At 35.1% G+C, this 24,242-nt stretch overlaps 1 protein-coding gene across 1 annotated transcript in view; it reads left to right on the top strand.

The window, feature by feature from the left end:
- Nucleotides 1-10,030, top strand: part of LOC121381325 (liprin-alpha-1-like) — a 131,385-nt gene extending 121,355 nt beyond the window's left edge. Inside the window, 8 exon segments of the mRNA XM_041510586.1 lie at nt 1,473-1,654; nt 2,119-2,179; nt 3,178-3,259; nt 4,482-4,682; nt 5,790-5,965; nt 7,879-7,976; nt 8,701-8,876; nt 9,779-10,030. Coding sequence (XP_041366520.1) covers nt 1,473-1,654; nt 2,119-2,179; nt 3,178-3,259; nt 4,482-4,682; nt 5,790-5,965; nt 7,879-7,976; nt 8,701-8,876; nt 9,779-9,994 — 1,192 coding nt within the window. The 3' untranslated portion in view covers nt 9,995-10,030.
- Nucleotides 10,031-24,242: the final 14,212 nt, after the last annotated feature.

The following is a 24,242-nucleotide window of genomic DNA, read 5'->3' as shown; positions in this document are numbered from 1 at the left end:
GATCCCAGTCGGTGGGCCCATTAGGCTTATTTCTCACTCCAGGCAGTGCACCACGACTGGTACATAAAAGGCCGTGGTATGTACTACCCTGTCTGTGAGATGGTATATATAAAAGATCCCTTGCTGCTAATCGAAAAGAGTAGCCCATGAAGTGGCGACAGCGGGTTTCCTTCTTTAATATTTATGTGGTCCTTAACCATATGTCTGACGCCATATAACCGTAAATAAAATGTGTTGAGTGCGTCGTTAAATAAAACATTTCCTTCCTTTCTTGCTCCACACTAAAGGGGCGGGACAAAGCCCAGTTGTAAAGTGATAGCCTGATGCGTGATCAGTGTGGGATCGATCCCCATTGGTGGGCCCATTGGACTACTTCTTGTTCCAGTGCACCATGACTGGTACTTCAAAGACTGTGGTATGTACTATCCTGTCTGGGGGATGGTGCATATAAAAGATCCTTTGCTACTAATGTAGCAGGTTTTCTTTCTAAGACTATATATATATATATTAAAATTACCAAATATTTTACATCCAATAGCTGATGATTAATAAATCAATGTGCTCTAGTGGTGTCCTTAAACAAAACCAACAAACAATCCACACTAAGATTGAGCAAGGTTATATACTATTTCCCATGAAACCAATGCTCTACAATTTGTATTCATAGATTCTGTTATGTTTCATCCTGTCTGTGTGTCAAAACTGTGAACAAACTATAGCACACGGTGCAGGAATAATGCTAATAAAGAGTGTTCAGGTTTTCACGCCTGGGATTTATACCAATCAAATGTAATGAGCAAAAACATGGCTGGCTATAATTTTGATTAGCGCTTTAGTAAGCAGATATATTCAGGATTTTTTTGGGGGGTTGGGGTGGGGGGGTAATTCTGTTCCGTCTGTATCATTACAACCTACATTTAAGAACACTTTTACAATTTACCTTTCTGTTAAATGCAGTAATTCTCTGACTGAATGAAACTTTAAGTAGTAGATTACTGGTCTGAGTTTAAAGGTGCAGACTCTAGTTTCAACCCGTGAACATGGGCACTATGTTTGGTTAATCTACAAGCCTGTAACACATCTGGATAAAGTTACAATAGAGTGAAACAAGAGTCTGTGATGATCAAACGGGGAAATACCCTCTAAAAATAGACTAGAGCTCGTCTTCATAACCATTACTTCTTAGAAGCCCATGCATTTAAAATAAATTTGAAAAATACATTTTGTGGTATTAGAAACATCAGGATAACAAGAAACACTTTGGATGTTCTGAAATGGAGAATCTAAACAATAAAATATAAGTAATGTTTCATTTCAATTATCAAAAATGGCTCTAATTGTGAAAAATATGCCTTAGTGTTTAAAAATTAGGGTCTGTCACTTTAAGAGTTACGGGTAAAAAAACAACCAATCCAGTCTTTTAAAAAAGAAATTTCAGAAATGTTTATCGTTGTGGTCATCTTATTTTCCAGCAGATATAAGCTTCACGACTTAAGTCACGGCACCGTGAGTCCGCTGGGAAGCATGCACAGCAGTCAAGATTCCCTACACAAACACCCCAAGAAAAAGGGACTCAAGAGCTCCCTGGGCAGATTTTTCAGTAAAAAGGAGAAAAATAAACCCAAGGAGGCTCTCCGGTTCGAAACAGGGGCAGGTAGGTAATTTTAAATTATCAAATTTATTTGCTTTCACAATGGAATTTTAAATACGTATTTTTAATTTAATTTGTCACAAGAAACACTATAGTACCTAGCTTTGCGATCGGCACACTAAGTGACTGGTTTTGAATTAAATAATGTATCAGAACGCACAGATGACTTAGATTTTGATTTTTATGTGTGTTATAGACAAAACACATATTCATTTTAATCAACATTTTCACAAATATAATTTATGTTGTAGATTTTTTTATTTTTTTTACTTACTACTTACTTACTTACTTACTTAAATTATTTATTTATTTATTTATTTATTTATTTATTCTACCTTACTTTATTTTTCTGTCTGATCATTTTGATCATCCGCTGGCTTGATTTGTGCATTACTTGTCAGCATATTCCCATAATATGTTATGTTATTTTGTTTTCTAGGTGCAGCGTTCACAGACTCCGATGGCAGTGGTGAAGCTGTCACAGTAGGGACTTGGCCAGTCAGAATTTGACAGAAGAAAAAAGAAGAAGTATGAGTCAAAGCAGCCTAAACACTTTGATGGGTTTTCTTAGAATTTTTAATTTACACACACCACCCCACCCGACCCCAATGTATGAAGTTGTTCTGAGTTTTCTTTTTGTGAATTATGTTCAGGATATTTATCTTGACATATTTTTAATTGGACAGTGAGTCCAACTCTAAATAGTATGTGACCGCATCTCCAAAAGAAGAGTACAGATGTGGCATGATGTCATTCACAGAAAACATTGTCGAAAATGATGTGGAATTTCAGTGTGGCACAATGTCATGTTGGGCACCTGTTTGTTGGAAATGGCATTATACTGTAAACGTTTCATATATTACATCAACTCTTATTATATTTTGTTAATGAAACGATGGTTTAACAATATTTTAATTGCATAAAATACTATCATAATCCTTTTTACACGGGGCGAGACATAACCCAGTGGTAAAGCGCTCGCTTGATGCGCAGTCTGTTTGGGATTAATCCCAGTCAGTTGGCCCATTGGGCTATTTCTCGCTCTATCCAGTGCACCACGACTGGTACATCAAAGGCCGTGGTATATGTTGTCCTGTCTATGGGTTGGTGCATATAAAAGATCCCTTGCTGCTAATCGAAAAGAGTAGCCCATGAAGTGGCAACAGCAGGTCCTTGACCATATGTCCGACGTCATATAACCGTCAAAAAAATGTGTTAAGTGCATCTTTAAATAAAACATTTCCTTCCTTCCTTCCTTTTAACACTGACTGTATTTTCTGTCCCACCCAGTACTTCTGACTGGTACATCAGAGCCTTTACTACATGTATGTACTGTCCCGTCTCTAGGAGTGTGTATGTAACAGATCCGTTGCTGCTTTATGGCAGCAGTGGGTTTCCTCTCTCTTTCCATCTTTAGACCAAGAATCAAAATAACTATAATTGTCAGCTGGAGTTATCTCCCATTACAGTATTTTTGTCAGATTTGTGTTTTGGAAGTTGTTCTCACTGTGTTTTGTTTGTTACAGGCATGAGCTACTGGAAGAGGCTATGAAGGCAGGAACCCCATTTGCTTTGTGGAACGGACCCACAGTAGTAGCTTGGTTAGAAGTAAGTTTCCGGGATTTCATACATGTGTTAAATGCAGGGTCGCATGTACGGTAATGGAAATAAAGTGTAGAAATGTTTGTTTATCGAAATTTGAGCACATTAAAAACATTTCTATATATATATGTATGCAGACCTCGCTGTTTAAGGGGAGCTACCACTCTTGCTCCCCAACATTTAGAGATTAACGGCGAGTAATTGTTAGCTCCCCTTAGCATGTGAATTTATATTGTTTCAAATGGCTCCCTATAATTTTAAGTTAGGAGAGCAATTAATCACTCAGCTATCACACATGCTCCCCATCACTCCCCTGAGACTGGTTAAAGGCGAGTAATTTTTCGCTCCCCTTAGCATGTGAATTTATATGGTTTTATTTATGGTAATATCTTAAATGGCTCCCTACAATCTAAGTTAGGAAAACAATTAATCACTCCCCTCAATTTTTTCATGGCGTGGTATTTGTGTGTTTTGCTAGTCTTAAGCTATCAACTATCATGACAGAGTTTGCCAACTTGACAGTTGTGTTGTAATTTCTCCCACTGTTAAAGGTGTATACTACCAAATCAAATCCTATAGACAACAATAGTGACATATGTGGTTAAAACTCCTATCTGTAGCGTATCAATCGACATAAATGCCACAAATATAAATACTACCACCCCTCACCCTTAAAGTGAATCAGAAAAAATTGGGGGTCAGGCTGCTCATTTCTGAGATAATGGGAAGCGTCTATGACTACCCTAGTTCCGCACAAAATTTTAGTACTTTTTTTTTTTACAGGTACCCCATACATGTTTCAAGCACAAGGCTACTCGACACAGTGGTACTAGATGAAATAAAATTGAAACTTTTTTTTTTTTACAACCAACACAGTCACATTTATCACCAATCACAGGACTTGTGGTGTTCCCTTCTCTATCATGGGTTGGGTGAACCTTGAACTTTGAAACAGCCGGAAGTTATTTGGTTTAGTACTACCTTAACTTACAGTTGGTGCACTCAGATTAACTACTAATCAGTCGACAAGAATCGAGTTGAAAGAGCACTCGGACTAGCAACTGGATAGTTGTTATATCGGTGAGTTGGGCAACTCTATCATGACAGTTGGCATTCGGACCGTATCATTAGCAAATATGATGAATAACTTGTTGTTTGATTTTATAACCAGTCATTAGCATGCATGATTTTACATTCTTACAAATGACCCTGTCTTCTTCTTGTTCAGCTCTGGGTGGGCATGCCTGCCTGGTATGTTGCAGCGTGTCGAGCGAATGTCAAAAGTGGCGCCATTATGTCTGCTCTGTCGGATCAGGAGATTCAGCGAGAGATCGGCATTAGTAATCCACTCCATCGGTTAAAACTTAGGCTGGCCATTCAGGAAATGGTCAGTCTTACCAGCCCATCGGCTCCTAAAACTTCCAGAACAGTAAGTATTATGTTCTAACTTAAAGCTGTAATCTCTGAGAAGAGTTTTGCTATGTGGTGGTTTATAATACATCATCCACCATACTCTTCTTCTCACAACAGGCCATTCAAATCCAGGGCCCTGTGCCACGAAGCGATCTTAGCACTAAGATCACCATAGTGCATAAGGTAGCTATGCACTTAATGTGATCTTAAGACTAAGATCGCTTTGTGGAATGGGGCCCAGGTGGATTCGCTAATCGGTTATTTGCCGTTTTAATAGTGAAAAGCAGGTTGCTTTTCTTTTCTTTTTTCACCGTTCAGCATTAAAAGCTTACAGTGTATTTTTAAAATGGAAGGAAAGAATAAATGTTTTATTTAACAACACACTCAACACATTTTTATTTACAATTACAATTGTTAAGCACCACATTAATAATCAGAAAGGAAACCCACTGCCACCTTCACATGGGTTGGTCTTTTCGATTCAGAGCAAGATATCTTTTATATACATAATTTCACAGACGATTGTACATACCACAGCTTTTATTACACCAGTTGTGGAACACTGGCTGGATTGACAAATAGGCCAGTGGGCCCACGATTGGGGATTGAAATCGCTTGACCACTGGGCTGTCTCGCTTCTTTTGATGTGGTATTAGATTTCTATGAAGGCAGTTGACGATATTCATTGGTAACAAAAACACACAAGTTTGTTAAAGCAACATTTGTGTTTGTCAGTGATGTTATAATGTGTCGAGGCCAGATTGGGCTTTATGCTTTCAATTTCCACAATATTTATACTTATTGTTAGGCTTTAAATAGAACAATGTCCTATTGTTAGGCCATAAAATGTCACAATAACTGTCACTGAACTTCAAAATATTACAAATACCACAGTGTTAGGCCATAAAATGTCACAATAACTCTGTTATTCAACCTCATAATATTATAAATACCATAGTGTTAGGCCATAAAATGTCACAATAACTCTGTTATTGAACCTCAAAATATTACAAATAACATAATGTTAGGCCATAAAATATTACAGTTACTATTTCAGATATTATATGCAGATTTTAATATTTTCCATTTCCGTATTTAATGAAGATGTTTTGTTGTTTTGCAGACTTTAGCATTTGGTGATATGAACCATGAGTGGATAGGTAACGAGTGGTTACCCAGTCTCGGTCTGCCCCAGTACCGCAGTCACTTCATGGAGTGTCTAGTAGACGCACGCATGTTAGACCACCTCACGAAAAAAGACTTGAGAGGACAGTTAAAAATGGTAGCTACTTTTCATAGGTGAGTACTGGATTACTTTTTGGTTTTTTACACACACTTTATTGTTTTATTCTTGCCCATTGGACTTTTTTTTTTTTTTTTATTCTTGCCCACTGCCCATGGGACAAAATGTTTTTGGCCTCGGTAAATCTCTGCCCTTAAAAAAACTACATTTTGTCTCTCGTGTTGGAATTGCCTTATCTATATCTCACAACGGTGATAAATTCTGTTATTAACCCCAGAAAAGAGAAAATTTTGTGCACTTATTAAAATATAAAAGGAGAAAATTTATAGATGAATTTGCACTCTTAAAACATTGTTAAGTGTCTTAAGTAATATTTATTTATAACCTACATATATAATTTCTTAGATTTAAAGTCTTTTTAGTCCCCTACCAGTCCAACAGGAAGGGACAATAGATTTCATCTCTGTCCTTCTGTCTATCTGTCTGTCCATCTGTCCCACATATAGTTTTCCGGATGTTTTTTTTTTCAAAAAGCCTTGAGATACTGAGTAGAAATTTTGTGTATAGCTTTACAATGTACTGTTATAGGTCAAGGCCCATGCTTATAAAACTTAAAGTCTAGACTTTAATAAAGTCCAGACTTTAACGTAATGCTATTTGAATGGTGTTGCCATGACGTTAAAGTCTGGACTTTATTAAAGTCTAGACTTTAAGGTTTAAGCACGGGGCCTGGTTTGACTTTCATGGTAATTTATCCATTTTGGACAGAGTTATGGCCCTTGAACTTAGGAGATATGAAAATTTGTTTTCTAGATCAAGTTTAACTTTCATGGTGATTTTATCCATTTTTTACGGAGGTATGACCCTTGAATTTAGGAGATATGAAAAATTGTTGTCTGGTAGGGGGCATGTATTGCTTTAGCAGTACCTTCAGAATGCTTGGGGAGTTTTTTGGGGGGTTTTAAAATTACATTAATAAATTGCTTTTCTTACAAGTGAATGGGGTGGGATTTAGCTCAGTTGGTAGAGCACTTGACTGAGGTGTTTGGTTTGTAGGATCAAACCTCCATGACGGATACATTGGATTTTTCCCATCCACACCAATGTACCACCAAAGGCTGTGATATGTCTTTTCCTCTGTAGGAAAGTGCATATAAATAATCCCTTGCTAATGAAAACATTTAATGAATTTTCTCTGAAGATTACTTGACCAAATTAGTGACTGTCTGATACTCAATAGTCATTAAAGGGACATTCCTGAGTTTGCTCCATTGTAAGATGTTTCAGACTAATAAAATATTTCTACGATTAAACTTTCATATTAAATATATTTTCTTGTTTAGAATATCAGTGTCTGTATATTCAATGTGTTTCTGGTCGTCTTAATATTTGTAAGAAGCCCAAACTGGATTTTGTCTTCAAATAATTTTGTACGTACGAAAAAATCATATTTTAGGAAATAAAATGAAATTTAACCTAGTACAAATAGTAGAACGATCAGAAACACGTTTAATATACAGCTACTAATATATTATGCAGAAAAATATATTTGATATGTAATTACAATCGTTAAAAAGTCTCTGTTAGTCGATATAACATCTTAAAGATTGCAGCAAACTCAGAAATGTCCCTTTAATGAATGTGCTCTAGCAGTTTCATTAAACAAAAAGAACTTTCTCCCATTTTCGCTTTTCGGATTAACAAGAGTGCATAGGTGAAATCGCACTAACACCCCTCAAAAAGTTGAGTTGTTGTTGTTAAAATATTTATTCATTACTTCATTGTTGATCATTATATTTTATGTCCAGTTCATATTATTTAAGTACTTGTTACATGCTACAGAAAATACAGTAAACTTTGGCTACTACAAACCCTAAGGAATTGTTATTGTTTTTTGTTGTGTTGTTTACATTGACTTTCTACAAAGTACTAATAGGTTTTTTTGTGTTTTTTATTCTTTCCTTTCCAGAACATCTTTACAATATGGAATAAATTGTTTGAAAAAAATAAATTATGATAGGAAAGAATTAGAAAGACGGCGAGAAGAAAGTGCGAGTGAAGTAAAAGGTAAGTTATATGGAGTTGTTCATCATTTATTCTGGTCACTAAAAACTATAGTCCACAGGGAACGCCTTTTTGTCATGCTATGAAATTGACTACGCATTATTTATTTCTGAGCCGATTGTTTTCTAAATTGGACACAAAAATAGTGTTTTTTGGTTATTTTCAAAACACTTTTACTTTTCTTCTTACATCAAACAAAACTGAAATTATTTACAAAAAACGTTTGTGTAGGAGGATGGGACGGACTATAAATGAAGGTATGAATACGTAAGAACCTGATACATTTGGTCAAAATGAAAAAATCTAATATATCCATAACCAAGCATTTAAAAAAAAAAAAAAAAGGTAAATAATTGACAATAATAATAATAATAAAGTTGTTACATACAAATTTATGATAACAATATGTATATGGTTTGTCTATGTACGTGATAGAGATAGTCTTATTCAACATACTGTGCTAGCAATAGAGGACTGCAGGATCTAAGACCAGGTTGATAGTCTGCCCATGCGCAGGTGTACTACATACATCTGGCAATGGGAGACAATTCTGCAGTGGAGGTTATGACTCCAGGTCGTATAGCATTGTTGTTGTGCTAGCACTAGGTAAGTATGAATAATAATGAAAATAAGCAATTTTTTAATTTAATTTTACAACAGCACAACATTTATTGTCTATTGAATGCTAGAGTTCTTACGATCATGTTGTTTTGTTTCTCCCTTTCAGATGTATTAGTATGGTCTAGTGAAAGAGTCATAAAATGGGTTCAATGTATAGGCCTTCGAGAATATGCAAATAATCTCCTCGAATACGGAGTTCATGGTGCTCTTTTAGCTCTCGATGAAAGCTTCGACCACAACAGCATGGGGCTGGCTTTACAAATACCAACGCAATCTACTCAAGTAAGTCAAAATAGTACCGGTAACTTTTCTCGTTAAAAAAAGGCTTTTATGTTCAGTAGTTTTGTGAATAGGATAAAATGTGATGATCACCATTTGTATAAACCGATCAATGATTGATTAATAATCAGTTAAAATGTGTTTTAGAGTACTAAATATTTTAGTTTATGAGTTGGACATCCCTTGCTACTAATGGAAACAAATGTAGCGGGTTTCCTCTCTAAGACAATATGTCAAAAGTACCAAATGTTTGACATCCAGTAACCAGTGATTAATAAAACAATGTGCTCTAGTGGTGTTGCTAAACAAAACAAAATGCTTAACTTATGGGTTGGACATGAAGTTTTGTTTATTTTCTATATTAAACTTATGGGGTTTTTTTTGGTTAAAATAATTTAAATGTTTATATATTTCAGTAGTTATTTTATTTCACATCAAAGTCCATGAACTAGAAGACAAGTAAGTAGGTATTGTACTTGATTATGAAACATGTACTCAATTAAATGCTTAAAGTGAGTATTGCAGGGAACATTTTGTTCAGCATTGCATCGTGTCTCGTTACACAAGTTTCAGAGATCGCTACACAATTTTAAAACATTAAACAATAATTGCTAATAATTTTTTATTTCACTAGAAATATCGCTAGTCAAGATTTTGAAAACAAAATGTTCCTTGTAATTCTCTATCAAACACAGTTAGTCAGAACGTCACAAATCTGGGGCCTAATTCACAATGGTCTCTTAGGCTCTGCTAGACAACAAAGCATCCTCTTTGTAAGTCTTTTAGCATTGCACTGTGAGATCGCAAAGTTGTGAGAGTTTAGTGAATTAGGCCCCTGGCCATTACAAAAACAATCTGGACTATATCTGAGTTATGTTTTGACCATGTTTTACCTTTTTCTTCAGGCTAGACAAGTTTTAGAAAGAGAGTTCAACAATCTTTTAGCAATAGGCACAGACCGACGGCTGGACGAGGTAGGTCAGTTAACTTTCTGTAAAATATGTATCCGATGCCCATCGCCGCCTGATGGCCTTCACCTCTCTGTGTGTGTGTGCTACTTGCTGTACCTCACTGCTGGTTTGATGTGCTTTCCTCTTTACGTGAACAGACTTACTGATTGACACCTTACTGTTTTATTTAGTTTCTTAATTATTATTTTTTAATTTATTATTTATTATTATTATGCTTTGCTCTTTACATGAACAGATTTACAGATTTTTTTAAGGTTTTAACTCTTTACTAAACACAGAACGCAATCAAGTTTATTAATTTAAATATGATAGATTAATCAGTCTATGGACTCCGTAATTGTTAAACGCACATGTGTTTATAAAAATATGAAAAAAATGCATTCTGTGATATAAAAAACACCATAATGACCAGAAAAGCTTCAGATATATATGAAATTGATAATTTAAACAATAAAATCTATGTAAGGTATGATTTCAGTTATCATATACGGCTCTAATAGTGTAAAATATGCCCTTGTGTTTAAAAACTAGGGTCTGCTACTTTAAGAATGTTAGACTTAGACAAAGTCTATCTATACATACTGTAATAATAATAAATGTGAAGAATATATTGCTTACAAATTCTTGCAGTCAGAGCCAACCCTGACAGACATAAATGTAAATTAATCTACAGTATGTTATTAGTGTGTTTGTGTAAGATATATACTTTTTTTCTCATTATGTCAGTTGGCAGGCATTTGTAAACAAAATTAATTTGTACTGTGGATGGTGAATAAAATATTTAAAAAAGAAGAAAAGTTTATTCATGTCAGATTAAGATTACGTTTGTCAGGATAAATTAATGTATATCACCTACTGTGGGTTACCAAACAGGTATAATATACTTGTCAGAAATCTCCCATTTTTTCTGCTGTGAACATTATAGTTTCATAAGCCTTGTTGCAACCTCTATTTATGTAAACTTGATTATTATCCGAGTTCAGTGTATTAACATGTCTTCTCATTTCTTGACTTTAGTAAATTCTACCGTTTTCAAATCTGTAGTAAATAAATTTTATATATGCCATTTCTGTGACTCGTAACCCTTTTTAGAGGAGCACTGATATCTGTTTATGAGACTACTTTCTTTAAACGTTTCCCGAATGTCGGATGTTTTAAAGTAGACTGGTGCTTCACTCTTATTAAAAATAGAGTGCTTTTCTTACAAGATTTTTTTTCTTCGTTTTTAAAACCTATTAAAAAAAACCCATAAAATGTCTTTACTCAAATCACTAATATTAACATGTTATGATTTGAGGTGTACATTTTCATTAAAACGTATTCATTTTTTTTATTTACGTTACATTATTTTGTATATCTCTAAATATCATTTAGAGCCGGCTTTGCTTGTGTCTGTTTATAATCCTTACAATAAAATATTTGTATTCTTATATTGCTCTTAAAAATTATATAATTGATTTTAAAATGGTATAATTTAATGAGTGTTGTTTTCGTTATTTATATAAATTTTGTTCTGTTTGTCTGTCTTGAATCACAACATCCCTACCAGCACTGCATTCTATAATTTACCTGTCAGGGCTTGAGATTAATAATTCATTATAAATATATTCACATGACTTCAGTATACTGTTACCGTAAGTTACATTGAATATGTTTAGGGCACTGCTATAATTTAGTGTAAGCCATTAACTTGGATGTGAAATGAAACTTGATGATTTAATAAGAAACTACAGAGTCATTTGTGTAAAAAAAACTGTTTTGTATCCATTTACTTAGCATTCAGTAACAAAGAAAAATGTTCCTTTCAAAATTCGGGAAATAAAAAATGTATTATGCATTGATAATTCAACCAACTGATCTAAATCCCGCCTAATATTCAGGTTTGCTCACTGCAATCTGGTTTCACTGAACGATGGCTGCTATGGCTTACTGTAACAACTTACTGTCAACATTAGGGTCGACTCAAGTAACCTTTACTGCCACTTCAAAATTTAAATCTGTAAAATCTTAAATTAAAAAATAGTTTTGGCAACAACTTGAGAACATCTAGGATGCGATGACTGGTACTGAAAATCATAAATAAATTATTCATTACCTAAGTGTTAAGTGCTCGTCTGAGGTGCTTGTGTCGAAGGATCCTCGGTGGATCCATTGATGATTCAACTGATTGGGGTTTTTCTCATTTCAACCAGTGCACCACAAGTGGTCAAAGGCTGTGGTATGTGCTTTCCTGTCTGCGGTAAAGTGCATATAAAAGATCCCTTGCTACTAATGGAAAAATGTAGCAGGTTTCCTCTGATGACTGAGTGTCAAAATTACCAAATGCTTGACATCCAATAGCTGCTGATTAATTAACCAATGTGCTCTAGTGGTGTCATTAAACAAAACCAACTTTAATTTTTAACATTAAAACAGAAATTGTCATTGTATTGTTTTTGACAGTCTTACATCATAAGTAGAAATCTCAAGCCCTGAATCACACACCCACACACCAGTAGCCCTTCTAATGCTGGTTACATTATCCACATTATTACATTATAGTGTTTTGTTATCCCAAGCATGACATTATAGATTCACTTCTAAAAGGTTTTTTTTAATGTATATACTAATGTAGTATTTTTACATACATTTTATGGTCATATTTAAAAGTTGTGTTCACCTACTTCTAGGAATAATTTGATTTTGATTTAGCGAAAATAGGCATTTCATTAAAGGAGACCGGACACCAAAAGACATGTAGTGTGTAATGGATTAAGTTAGCGTCAAAGACCGCATTACTCTAACGCCCGGCTCGCTGCAAGGCACCGGTCAGCTGCGCGTCTTAGGTTTGGGGTAAAAACAGAAGTGGGCGGGATTATGCATAGATCTGAACGAAAGCGAGGCAATGCGTCATCGGTGAGAGTTACCAAGCAATACCGGTATACGTGTTGATTCTTTGGTTGTGCCTTTTAGTCGTCTTTTCTTTTCTTTTTTTGTCTCCAGGTTTATCGGAAATTTAATTTACAAGATAATTAGTGTTATTATATACTGTCGATGTAATTATATGATGGTTAACTGCGCAGTGTTTAACTGCAACAGTAACAGCAATGCATCCCAAGAAACAGCCAACATCATGGTTTCGATTTCCAAAAAAACGAAAGTTGTTTTAAAACATGGAAGCATTATTGTCGTCGAACGAGCTTTACACCAACTAAATACAGCAGGTTATGGTACATTTACAATGTGAAAATTAAAACAAGTATGTACTTAAGATATACATTAAATAAAGGTATTGCAATTTGTTCACATACGAATATTTAAACTTCACATTTATTTACCTATAATTACCAAATTAATTTTCACCGACAGCCCATAACGACTCCATACTAACGTCTCTTGATCTAGTTGGTTTGTTAACCTTATAACAAAACACCTTCAAAACGTGAATTATTACGTTAGTTAACAATGTTTATAGTCAGTTCAGTATATTGTCATTAAAATTAAAATGCTAACACTTTGGCAGGAACAACATATGTACTGTGGCCAGAAGGAATGGTGGTTAATTAGTTTTAAAGCTAATGTCGATTATTAAAGCATAATAAAATTGTACTTTTCAATGCTTTCTGTATGTCATATTAAAAATACTCTACACCAAATCATTATTTTAATACCTACCCTGGGTTTCTGGTAGAGGGTGCGGAGGGTAAACTTACATGTATGTACTAAATAATCTCAGAAATTAATGTGTGTATATATATATATAATGTTTGATTTTTTCGATAGATTATAGTAACATAATTGCTGTTTAAAATTTATAAAAGTGCATGAAATAAAATGTTCAATAAAAAAACCCATTTCAAACCTATAACCACCCAATATACTCCTTTGAATATATTTAGTTTTTACAGGCCCGCAGGAATGACTTGGGGGGGGGGGCACTGACGGACTGGGTATAAACTCTACATCAGATTTTGGTTACAATGGCAAAACTTAATGTGATAAAGAAAAGCTGACAAGTGGAGGTCACACACACACACACACACACACACACACACACACAGTTCCTACGGGCCTGTTTTATTACGTACCCTCAAATTATTTTCTGGCAGAATACCTGGTACTTTTCGCAGAGGTTGAAACAATTGGTCGTCTAATTTTCAACTGGTACCATAAAATAATATAATTAATCACTTTTGGCATCTAGCAATTTCAACCAAAATTAACAATAGTTACCACATGGAATAAGCATCATATATTATTTTGTTTTACCTGTAATATATTTTCATCAGGAATTCCTTCTTCCTCCATGAATGGGTAAAGAAAATAACACTGGATATATTGTAATTATTTTTATTTTATTCCAATATATAACAAATGTGTTTTATGTCAGTATGTGGAGCAAATTACCTGAAACAGTTGGTTTGAAATCATGATTACAAAATCCTAAAGATAAAAGGAACTGGTTCCTAACCTCGCCCTCTACATAGTATCTACATTTGTATAGGCCTGTAGGAACGATATTTGAAGTGGGGGAGGGGGAGGGAAAAAACAGTCTCTAGTGAGGGATACAAACTAGATTTTTATCTTTATATCATCTTTATTTATGCAAAGTAGTAAAAACTTAAAACATACATTTTCATCCTAGAGTGTGTGGTGGAGAACAAGCCCCTAGGCCCGCCCCTCCCCAGTTCCTATGGGTCTGTTGTATTTTATGTCAGTATGCGGCAACAGTATAATATTTTCCAACATTTCTGTGTTTCTGTACCCAGCCGGGTTTCGGCAAACTGGTAACACATTTTCTTAATAATTAAAAATACACGGTTTAACCACACACATTAAAACTTGGAGGGTAACTAGTTAAGAGAACAAAGTTTTTTGTTAAATTATTATATCTTGCTTTGGTGAGGAGGGGATGCTTTTTGCAAATTTGCGAAATCGGCCTGTGGAATATCCACTGACGTGTCATATTTACATCTATGCTGAACAAGATTTATGATGAAATATTATTAAATTTTGTGTGCTTTTCTTCTAATTAGGTCCATTTGCTTCAGTTTACATTAAAAATGTCATAAAAAATTATGTTTTAAAAAATGCTTGTATGCTAGTCTATGACCGTGTGGCTTCCTTGTCTTCGTCGGCAGTTGATTCATCCGAATTTTCGTCTAAGACAACATTTCCAGGATTAGGGACAAAGTCTCTGATAAGTGGTTCAAACTGATACGGTTTAATGCCATTAGCACAAGCTGGGAACAATTCTTTGTCACTCGAATCGCTAAGTTCGTCCATGCTGCTTGGTAGTTTCTTCAGTTTTCCTCTCATCGATGACGTCACGGGTCTAGCTCATCAGTTGTTGACAGTTTCCGGCAAACGTCGGAAATCGGCGAAAAAAAAACCCCAACCAAGACTGGCACGCTTAACTTAGTCAATAAGGGGAGCGCGGTAGTTGCGTGTTGTGGTTTATGACGGCAAACAATTCATTACGCCGTATATATGGTTTGGTGTCCGGTCTCCTTTAACAATGTTTTGTGACAAATAATAACAGGTATTTGCATGATAAATGTAATAAGTAATTGACTTGTTGAAATTCTATATGTAACATAGAAATGTGGTATTCTGTATTTAACAAACTTATTTGTTAGAAAGTGTGAAGAAAATAATCATATTTAGATTTTGCTGATTTTGTAAATAATAAAAAGGTCACAAGACAGTATTTCATTTAGTACATTTTTCAGAAACCAAAATTAGCAATTTGCTTTTATTTACTTAATATTAAATTTTAAGTTTATGCTACTAAGTCGTAGTTGCGTTAATTTGAAGTGACTAATATAGGCCAGTGTAGATTAATTAATTTGAGTAATTAATGAGTAATTTTAATTAAGTATTAATTAATATTTTGTGTTTTGTCCTGTATTGTACATGTAGTAGGTGGTTTCTGTAACTTTTTTAATGAGTATCTAATTGTGTTTTGTTACCTTTGGTTATCTGTTTTGTATTGTTTGTTTTCTAGAAGGCAGAAAGGACTAACTCGTTACGTTTACCGAGCACCAGTACATGTATGTTTTATTATGTATTGTGAGTGCACTAATAACAGCATACACCCCTCTCTGTGGAACCCCATTCGTCTACTCTTTAACTTGTAAGATTACCACCCATCTGAAAACAGAAGACAAACCTGTCGTGGACAGAACTCTGCCCATGACAGGCGTGCTTGAACAGTTCTCTGATGGAAGCATGCCAAAAATTACCCATACCACACACACACAAAAGACGACCAAAGAGACCAAATAAGGAAACCTGATTTTATTTCTCACTGCAACCATATACAAAACAAGCCCAGTATGCAAATTAAGCTGGTCTGACCAGATCAGGACGACCTCCTTTGGATACCAAAAATTTAAATTAGAAACAGTCTTTTGTCTGACCACTTGGGTTCTGTTAATGACACATGCCAGCCCAGTATCTCCCCTCCTAACTATAAACTAATTTATGTCGCTTTGAACTTTTATCACGAAACTACAGTTAACTCCATATATTCAATTTCTAACAACAATTAACCCCTTATATTCTAACATCTAGACTCGAGTATTCTATTTGATAAGTTGGTACAATTTAATGTATACAGAGAAATCTCTCAATATCAGGCCCTCGGTAAACAAGAATTTCCTTAACACTGTATGTATTTCAGTCCCTTTTGAAATAATTCGCACAAGATACTAGTACTCAAATCATTGGTTCATAGTTTATTTATATGTATCCAGGTCCATATGGAGTTTGTGACATACTCTCGTTATGTATCCAGGTCCATATGGAGTTTGTGACACACTCTCGTTATGTATCCAGGTCCATATGGAGTTTGTGACACACTCTCGTTATGTATCCAGGTCCATATGGAGTTTGTGACACACTCTCGTTATGTATCCAGGTCCATATGGAGTTTGTGACACACTCTCGTTATGTATCCAGGTCCATATGGAGTTTGTGACACACTCTCGTTGTGTATCCAGGTCCATATGGAGTTTGTGACACACTCTCGTTGTGTATCCAGGTCCATATGGAGTTTGTGACACACTCTCGTTGTGTATCCAGGTCCATATGAAGTTTGTGACACACACTCGTTGTGTATCCTGGTCCATATGAAGTTTGTGACACACACTCGTTATGTATCCAGGTCCATATGAAGTTTGTGACACACACTCGTTATGTATCCAGGTCCATATGAAGTTTGTGACACACACTCGTTATGTATCCAGGTCCATATGAAGTTTGTGACACACACTCGTTATGTATCCAGGTCCATATGAAATTTGTGACACACTCTCGTTATGTATCCTGGTCCATATGAAGTTTGTGACACACACTCGTTATGTATCCAGGTCCATATGAAGTTTGTGACACACACTCGTTATGTATCCAGGTCCATATGAAGTTTGTGACACACTCTCGTTATGTATCCAGGTCCATATGAAGTTTGTGACACACTCTCGTTATGTATCCAGGTCCATATGAAGTTTGTGACATACTCTCGTTATGTATCCTGGTCCATATGAAGTTTGTGACATACTCTCGTTATGTATCCAGGTCCATATGGAGTTTGTGACATACTGTCGTTACTCATAGGTAGAAGAGCAATTTAATTCATTCTCAGTACTCCAGTAGACAAATCTTTGTTACTCAACTTGTCAAGATCATTCGCGAATATACTCTGTACCACTCGCTCAAAGTGAGCCATGGAATGATGGTGATTCCAAATATTGAAGTCTAGTTAAAACACTGACATGACTTGGAGACACAATGGGGTTCCACTAAGTTATATTGCACTGTATTGATGTCGATTATTATTTCCCCATTAATAGCATGGTTGTGTTACGTACAACACTTTGTACATTACACCAGCCTTTAAGACAAAGTATTGTTTGCTATAACCCAACAGAAAATATAAATTAGCCTGATATATTTATAAGCCTGGGTTTGGGTTGTTTTGTTGTTGTTGTTGGTGGTGTTGTTGTTGTTGTTGTGGGGTTTTTTTGGGGGGGTTGGGGGGGGGGGGGTTAGGCCCTAATATACTAATTTCAATAATTTTTAATACCACCCAATTAAACTATGAAATAATGTGTTGGGTTACAGCAAGCCAAGATTGTTTTAAGGGAGGCTTTTATGTCGTATCAAAGGTTGACAACCAGAAAGGGTCATGTCTGCTGCAAAAAGGAGAGTAGTCAGTTATTCCTTTTTTTTTTTCTTTTTTTTTTAAGGGAGTGCTGCTGAATATCCTTGTAATTGGAATGATGCAGAGAGCTATGTAATTTTCAAAAACATTAAAATTACCTTTCAATTTTTCTGATTATAATTTAAATGTTAAAAATTGTTTCTCTAAAAACCATGATTTAGGACATAGCTGATTCTGGTTGTCGGCCAACAGTATTAGAGAGATTGAGCAGTCAGACATGAACATCTGTGTGTAGACTAAGTATCTCTACAAGTACACGTATAGACTTTTGGTTTTCCATCATTGAATACGCTATAAAATATATATAGAGGATAATAAACAAGTTACCAGTTATTATCAAAATTATGTCCCTCATGAAATAATTTTCACTTATCATGAGCTTTTGCGAGTAACAAATGAAAATTATTTCAGGAGGGACATAAATTTGATAATAACTGGTACTGAGTTTGTTATTCTATTTATTACCCTAGCTATTTTTTCTCTAAAAGCCTCTATTTTTTATATACTTACATGTATAGAAACATACATGTATAGAAATGATGTAAATCACTTTACACACTGTTCTAAGTATTGCTATGACTTTGTATTTTAATCATGTTTAGATCATTTTTAAAAACCAAGTTATATTTATTCTGCTAAAAAATCTATAATGAATTGCATTAAAATGGCATTTTATCATAAATTTAACACTGAAAACAGACAACCGTAAATGCAAACTCTTGAAACTACATGACATCATTTTGTATGTTTGTCATGTCGTGATGTCGTCATGTTTAGTACCGACAAGGTCATTGATTTGTAAGCGTCCCTGAGAAAATATGAAAAACATTTTCCTGTTATGAATGACCGCTGGGATAATGATGTAAAAATATGTATAACATATTTCTTCTAATAGCGCTGGGCTTTAAATAAGCACCGGCCTCCAATAAGCACCGGGTCTGTAACACTGTGCAACAAAATAAATGCCGGGCCTCTAATAATCGCCGGCCTCCAATAAGCACCGGGTCTGTAACACTGTGCAACAAAATAAACGCCGGGCCTCTAATAAGCGCCGGCCTCCAATAAGCACTGGGTCTGTAAGACTGTGCAACAAAATAAACGCCGGGCCTCTAATAAGTGCCGGCCTCCAATAAGCACTGGGTCTGTAACACTGTGCAACAAAATAAACGCCGGGCCTCTAATAAGCGCCGGGCCTCAAATAAATGCCGGGTAAGACAGCCGAAAACGGATTTCTCCATGGCATAATTTAGGCACTTTACGTGGACAACTAATATTTATTAATTTGTTTATTGTTTTGTTAAAGTTTAAACTTTTGTTACAGTTCGGAATTAAAAGTTTAAAAATAAATACAATTATAAGTTTGTAGTTTTTAGCTTTAATTTTAAAAATTTGTTTGAAAAAAAATACAGGCCGGGTCTCCAATAAGCGCTGGTCTCCAATAAGCGCTGGTCTCCAATAAGTGCTGGTCTCCAATAAGTGACCATTTTGAAATGAATAAGTGCCCGGACCCTTATTATACGAAATGCAGTATGTAAAAAAAAAATTATACATTAAAAACAATTTTTTATTTAAAGCCTACATATACTTAATATAAAATATTGTAAAAATGTGTATTTAAAGCCTACTAGTACATTATTTCTAAGTATTGCAGTCTGCATATTTTTGTCTTAATATTACACATAGTTTCTGTACACAGTCTAGACATATCTGTGTCATCATTCGCAGGTAGATCAGTTACATACGCATGCAGAAGCTCAATCTCTCTATGACATCATTGTGTATGATTAAATCAATACTTAACACTCCTGTTACCACAGCATGTGTACAGATCTAAAATAAACAGATACAATCTAACTGATGTGTATTGAATATCATGTCAAAATTAATTGCCTAAACTCGGCTGAGATCCAGAACCTGATTCCCAAAAGAGGACTTGTAACAAGAGTGGAAATCAGTATGTCTGAACTGATGACGTAGTAGACCACAAAGTCCGTTATTTGGATCAGTTTTTCGACTGAATAACGGAGTCTCTCTTTCTCTATTCATTAATTTATACTTAGTTTCCTGCATATATCCAATTACGGTACCAGCACACTGTTCTAGACACACAGCTCTTGTTTGTCCAGGATAGTGGGTTAGTGTGGGTGCGGGTACTCTTTTAACGTGTCCCTATCCACTTAAGGTTCAGGCACGCCCATCCCGGATTTAATTGCTGACATCACCAGTGACCAACTCTGGGACGGGATAGTGGGTTAGTGGTTATAGAAGTCGATGTTGTGGCCTTAAACCAACCTGCAGAGTCGTTTAAACTCAATCTGGGTGGAATCTGGAACCGGGATGTGAACCCACAACTCTTTGTCTGTCCAGGATAGTGGGTTAGTGGTAATAGAAGTCGATGTTGTTGCCTTAAACCTACCCACAAAGTCGTTAAAACTCACTCCAGGTGGGAGCCGGAACCGGGATCCGAACCCAGTACCTGCCAGCCGTAACCACTCTATTGTAATAAATCCACCATTCTAAGTGTGAATGGCTGTAGCCCTTACAATTCAGCCCATTGCTTCAGCACTTGTATTCTAACGCTTATTACTAGACACTTCTCACATTAAAAAGGCTGACGTTAATAGATTTTACTTTGCTTTTACCTCAGCATTGCTGAACGCTAAATCGAATTGTAAGGGCTACTATACCGGCAATCAGCTTTTCCATTTGACTGAATACCTGTACAGTGTACAGGTGTTAATCCAAATAGTTTTCACTTTGGACAATTGTAAGGTATAATAATCCCATATTTATTGTCTGATATACTATAACAGTCGTCTTTACTACTATTAATAACTATACAGTCCTTAGTATTGCTTCTATGAATTACCAATATTATTAGAATTATCTATGGGAATTTATTGTGTGTGTGTGTGTGTGTCTGTGTCTGTGTCTGTGTGTGTGTGGTGTGTGATGTGTGTGTGGTGTATGTATGTGGTGTGTGTACATATATGGTTATAATATGGAAAAACTAATTGTATTGACTGCTTTGAATAGCTATTGTGTATTTTTAAAACTAAGTTTATTTAATAATTTTACAGTACCGTATATCTTCGCCTGTAAGTCGATCTCGGCTATAAGTCGAGTCCCTAATTTCAAGCCCTGAAAACGTATTTTTTTATTGACCCGTTTATAAGTCGACCCATGAAAAACTACTTATAAATATTGAAATATTTCTTATTTTCAGCACATGAGAACAATAATATTTGAACAAAAGAAAATTATTTTACAAACTTCGGTTTTGTCGTTAAACATTCAATCACGTTTTGTACATCGCAATATGATCAAACTATTCCAATCAAACTATCATTATTACATAGCATCAAAACGAAATATTCCCTTAGTAGAGAGTGAAAGCTGTTTGACTGTTACTGTATAGTACTGTACAGATGGTTTTGTGCACAGACAACAACTTTATTTATAAACACTGACAACAGATCACTACAATAAAACTGAAAGTATCACGTTTTGCCGCCATATTAATACATGTAAGGAGGATAACTCTGGAAAGTACACTGGTTTTTGTACCAAATGACGTGTGTCCCTATTGCTCTAGATAAGTGAACTGCAGAGATCAGTCTATTTTAAGGGAAAGCTTAGTAATATTCATGAAGTTAATCACCGCCAAAACATTGTTTGAACAACCATTAATGCCAGTGACCAGATTTCAAAATAAACTCAGGCAACAGGTAGTTAGTATTGTTTACATTTTTACTATTAGTTATGACTGTTAATTTAACTAAGTGGACTGTTGTCTTGGCATGTGAGTGAGATCGTACGCCTTTTCGCATAACCAAAACCGTTCTAATGCCAAAAAAAAAAGGTTATAAAAAATAAATGTGTCAAATTAACATATTTGAGTATAAATACATGGCATACTTCAACAGTAAAACTTGTAAAATAATCCCCAAAACAGTAATATTTTTTGGTGAAATTTTTTTACCCTCTTATAAGTCGACCCCCCAAGTTATAAAATAATTTTTGGGTGAAAAAAATTCGACTTATAGGCGAAGATATACGGTATTTGTTTTAAAAAATAAAGAATTTATTTACTGAATTCAGACTGAATAAGTCTACAGTACATTGCATAACATCAACTAGATTATAGCAATGCCTTGACTTATTAATTTAATAATTAATAATATGTTTAGTATTGTAGAATTTGTTTCTATGCATATGCCTTACTAAAACAATTCATTTTATTTTATTAATTTTCTAAATATTGATTTGTGTGCCTTAGATTTTTTTATTCTTTTTTTTTCTAAACTACCATGTAATATTTTTCTTCTTTGAATCTCTTGAATGTTTAAAAAAATTTTTTTTACATTTTATATACAGTCGGACCTCGTTATAACGATCACGTTCATCCCCGAGTCACTTTGTCATTATATCGAATTTGTCACTGTAGTGAATTTGTCATAAGTTATTTCCCTTACCATAATGACATAAGGAAAAATATTGCTTAATAGTTATTATAATGTTGTTATAGCATTTAAATAATTATTGTATAGCAATTAAAGACATGTTCATGTAATAAAATTAGGTTAACTATGTATTTAGGGTTTTTCCCGTTCCAACCAGTGCACCACAACTGGACAAAGGCCGTGGTATGTGCTTTCCTGTCTGTGGGAAAATGCAAATAAAAGATCCTTTGCTGCATTAGAAAAAGGTAGCAGGTTTCCTCTAATGACTATGAGTCAGAATTACCAAATGTTTGATATCCGATAGCCAATGATTAATTAATCAATGTGCCCCAGTGGTGTCTTTAAACAAAACAAACATTAAACTATATATTTGACCATTTGCAGATGTTAATGCTGGGTTTTACTAATACTTACACATTGGTGTGAATTTTACTGGTGTGAATTCTGGTGTAAAAAAAAAAAGAAGAATACTATTGATGTTTGTTTGTTCACGACAATTTTTAGTCAGATGGAAGGAAGGAAGGAAGGAAATGTTTTATTCACTTCATGGGCTACTCTTTTCGATTAGCAGCAAGGGATCTTTTATATGCACCATCCCATAGACAGGATAGCACATACCACACAGCCTTTGATCTACCAGTCATGGTGCACTGGTTGGAGCTAGAAATAGCCCAATGGTCCCACTGAAGGGGGTCGATCCCAAACTGACCGCGCATCGAGCGAGCGCTTTACCACTGGGCTATGTCTCACCCCTTGGTCATATAGAGTAAATTTTGTAGTGATAACAGTCAAACCGGCCTCGGTGGCGTCGTGGCAGGCCATCGGTCTACAGGCTGGTAGGTACTGGGTTCGGATCCCAGTCGAGGCATGGGATTTTTAATCGAGATACCGACTCCAAACCCTGAGTGAGTGCTCCGCAAGGCTCAATGGGTAGGTGTAAACCACTTGCACCGACCAGTGATCCATAACTGGTTCAACAAAGGCCATGGTTTGTGCTATCCTGCCTGTGGGAAGCGCAAATAAAAGATCCCTTGCTGCCTGTCGTAAAAAAGAGTAGCCTATGTGGCGACAGCGGGTTTCCTCTAAAACCAGTGTCAGAATGACCATATGTTTGACGTCCAATAGCCGATGATAAGATTAAAAATCAATGTGCTCTAGCGGCGTCGTTAAATAAAACAAACTTTACTTTTTACTTTTGATAACAGTCGTTATAATGAAGTTTGACTGTACATTCTGATCTGTTGGTTTTTTAGGTACCAGTAGTTAAAACATAGTTTGTGTATTTTATCATACAACTATAGATAATTTTCTTATATTCTGAATACAAACTAGGTGAGATTTAAAACAAATTATTTGCATTGTGACGCAAACTCTGTTCTGTAAGTTGGCTGTGTTTCCTGCCTGTTCATTCACTCTCAGACATCTTTTAATTAACATTCTTAACAATTAATTAATACAAAAACAATCCATTTTTTATCGCCAACTCCTCCCCAGAATTGTTTTTTAACTTGTATTTTGAATTCAAACCACATAACCCTATTCCCACCCTTCCATCAAGTGTTACATAATTGTTGAACAACCCACACTAATAACTGCTGAATAAACATGCTCAAATTATGATAATCTTTTCGTCTTTTTTTTCCGCCAATATATATTGTGGACCTCAATATCAACTTGAATAAAATGATAACTCAACACTATAAACACAAAATGCAAAAATATTTGTTAAATT

The sequence above is a fragment of the Gigantopelta aegis genome, chromosome 9 (genome assembly GCF_016097555.1).
Source record: "Gigantopelta aegis isolate Gae_Host chromosome 9, Gae_host_genome, whole genome shotgun sequence".
Lineage (NCBI taxonomy): Eukaryota > Metazoa > Mollusca > Gastropoda > Neomphalida > Peltospiridae > Gigantopelta > Gigantopelta aegis.
Note: the sequence above shows the minus strand (reverse complement) of the source record. Positions and strands in the feature narration are given on the sequence as shown.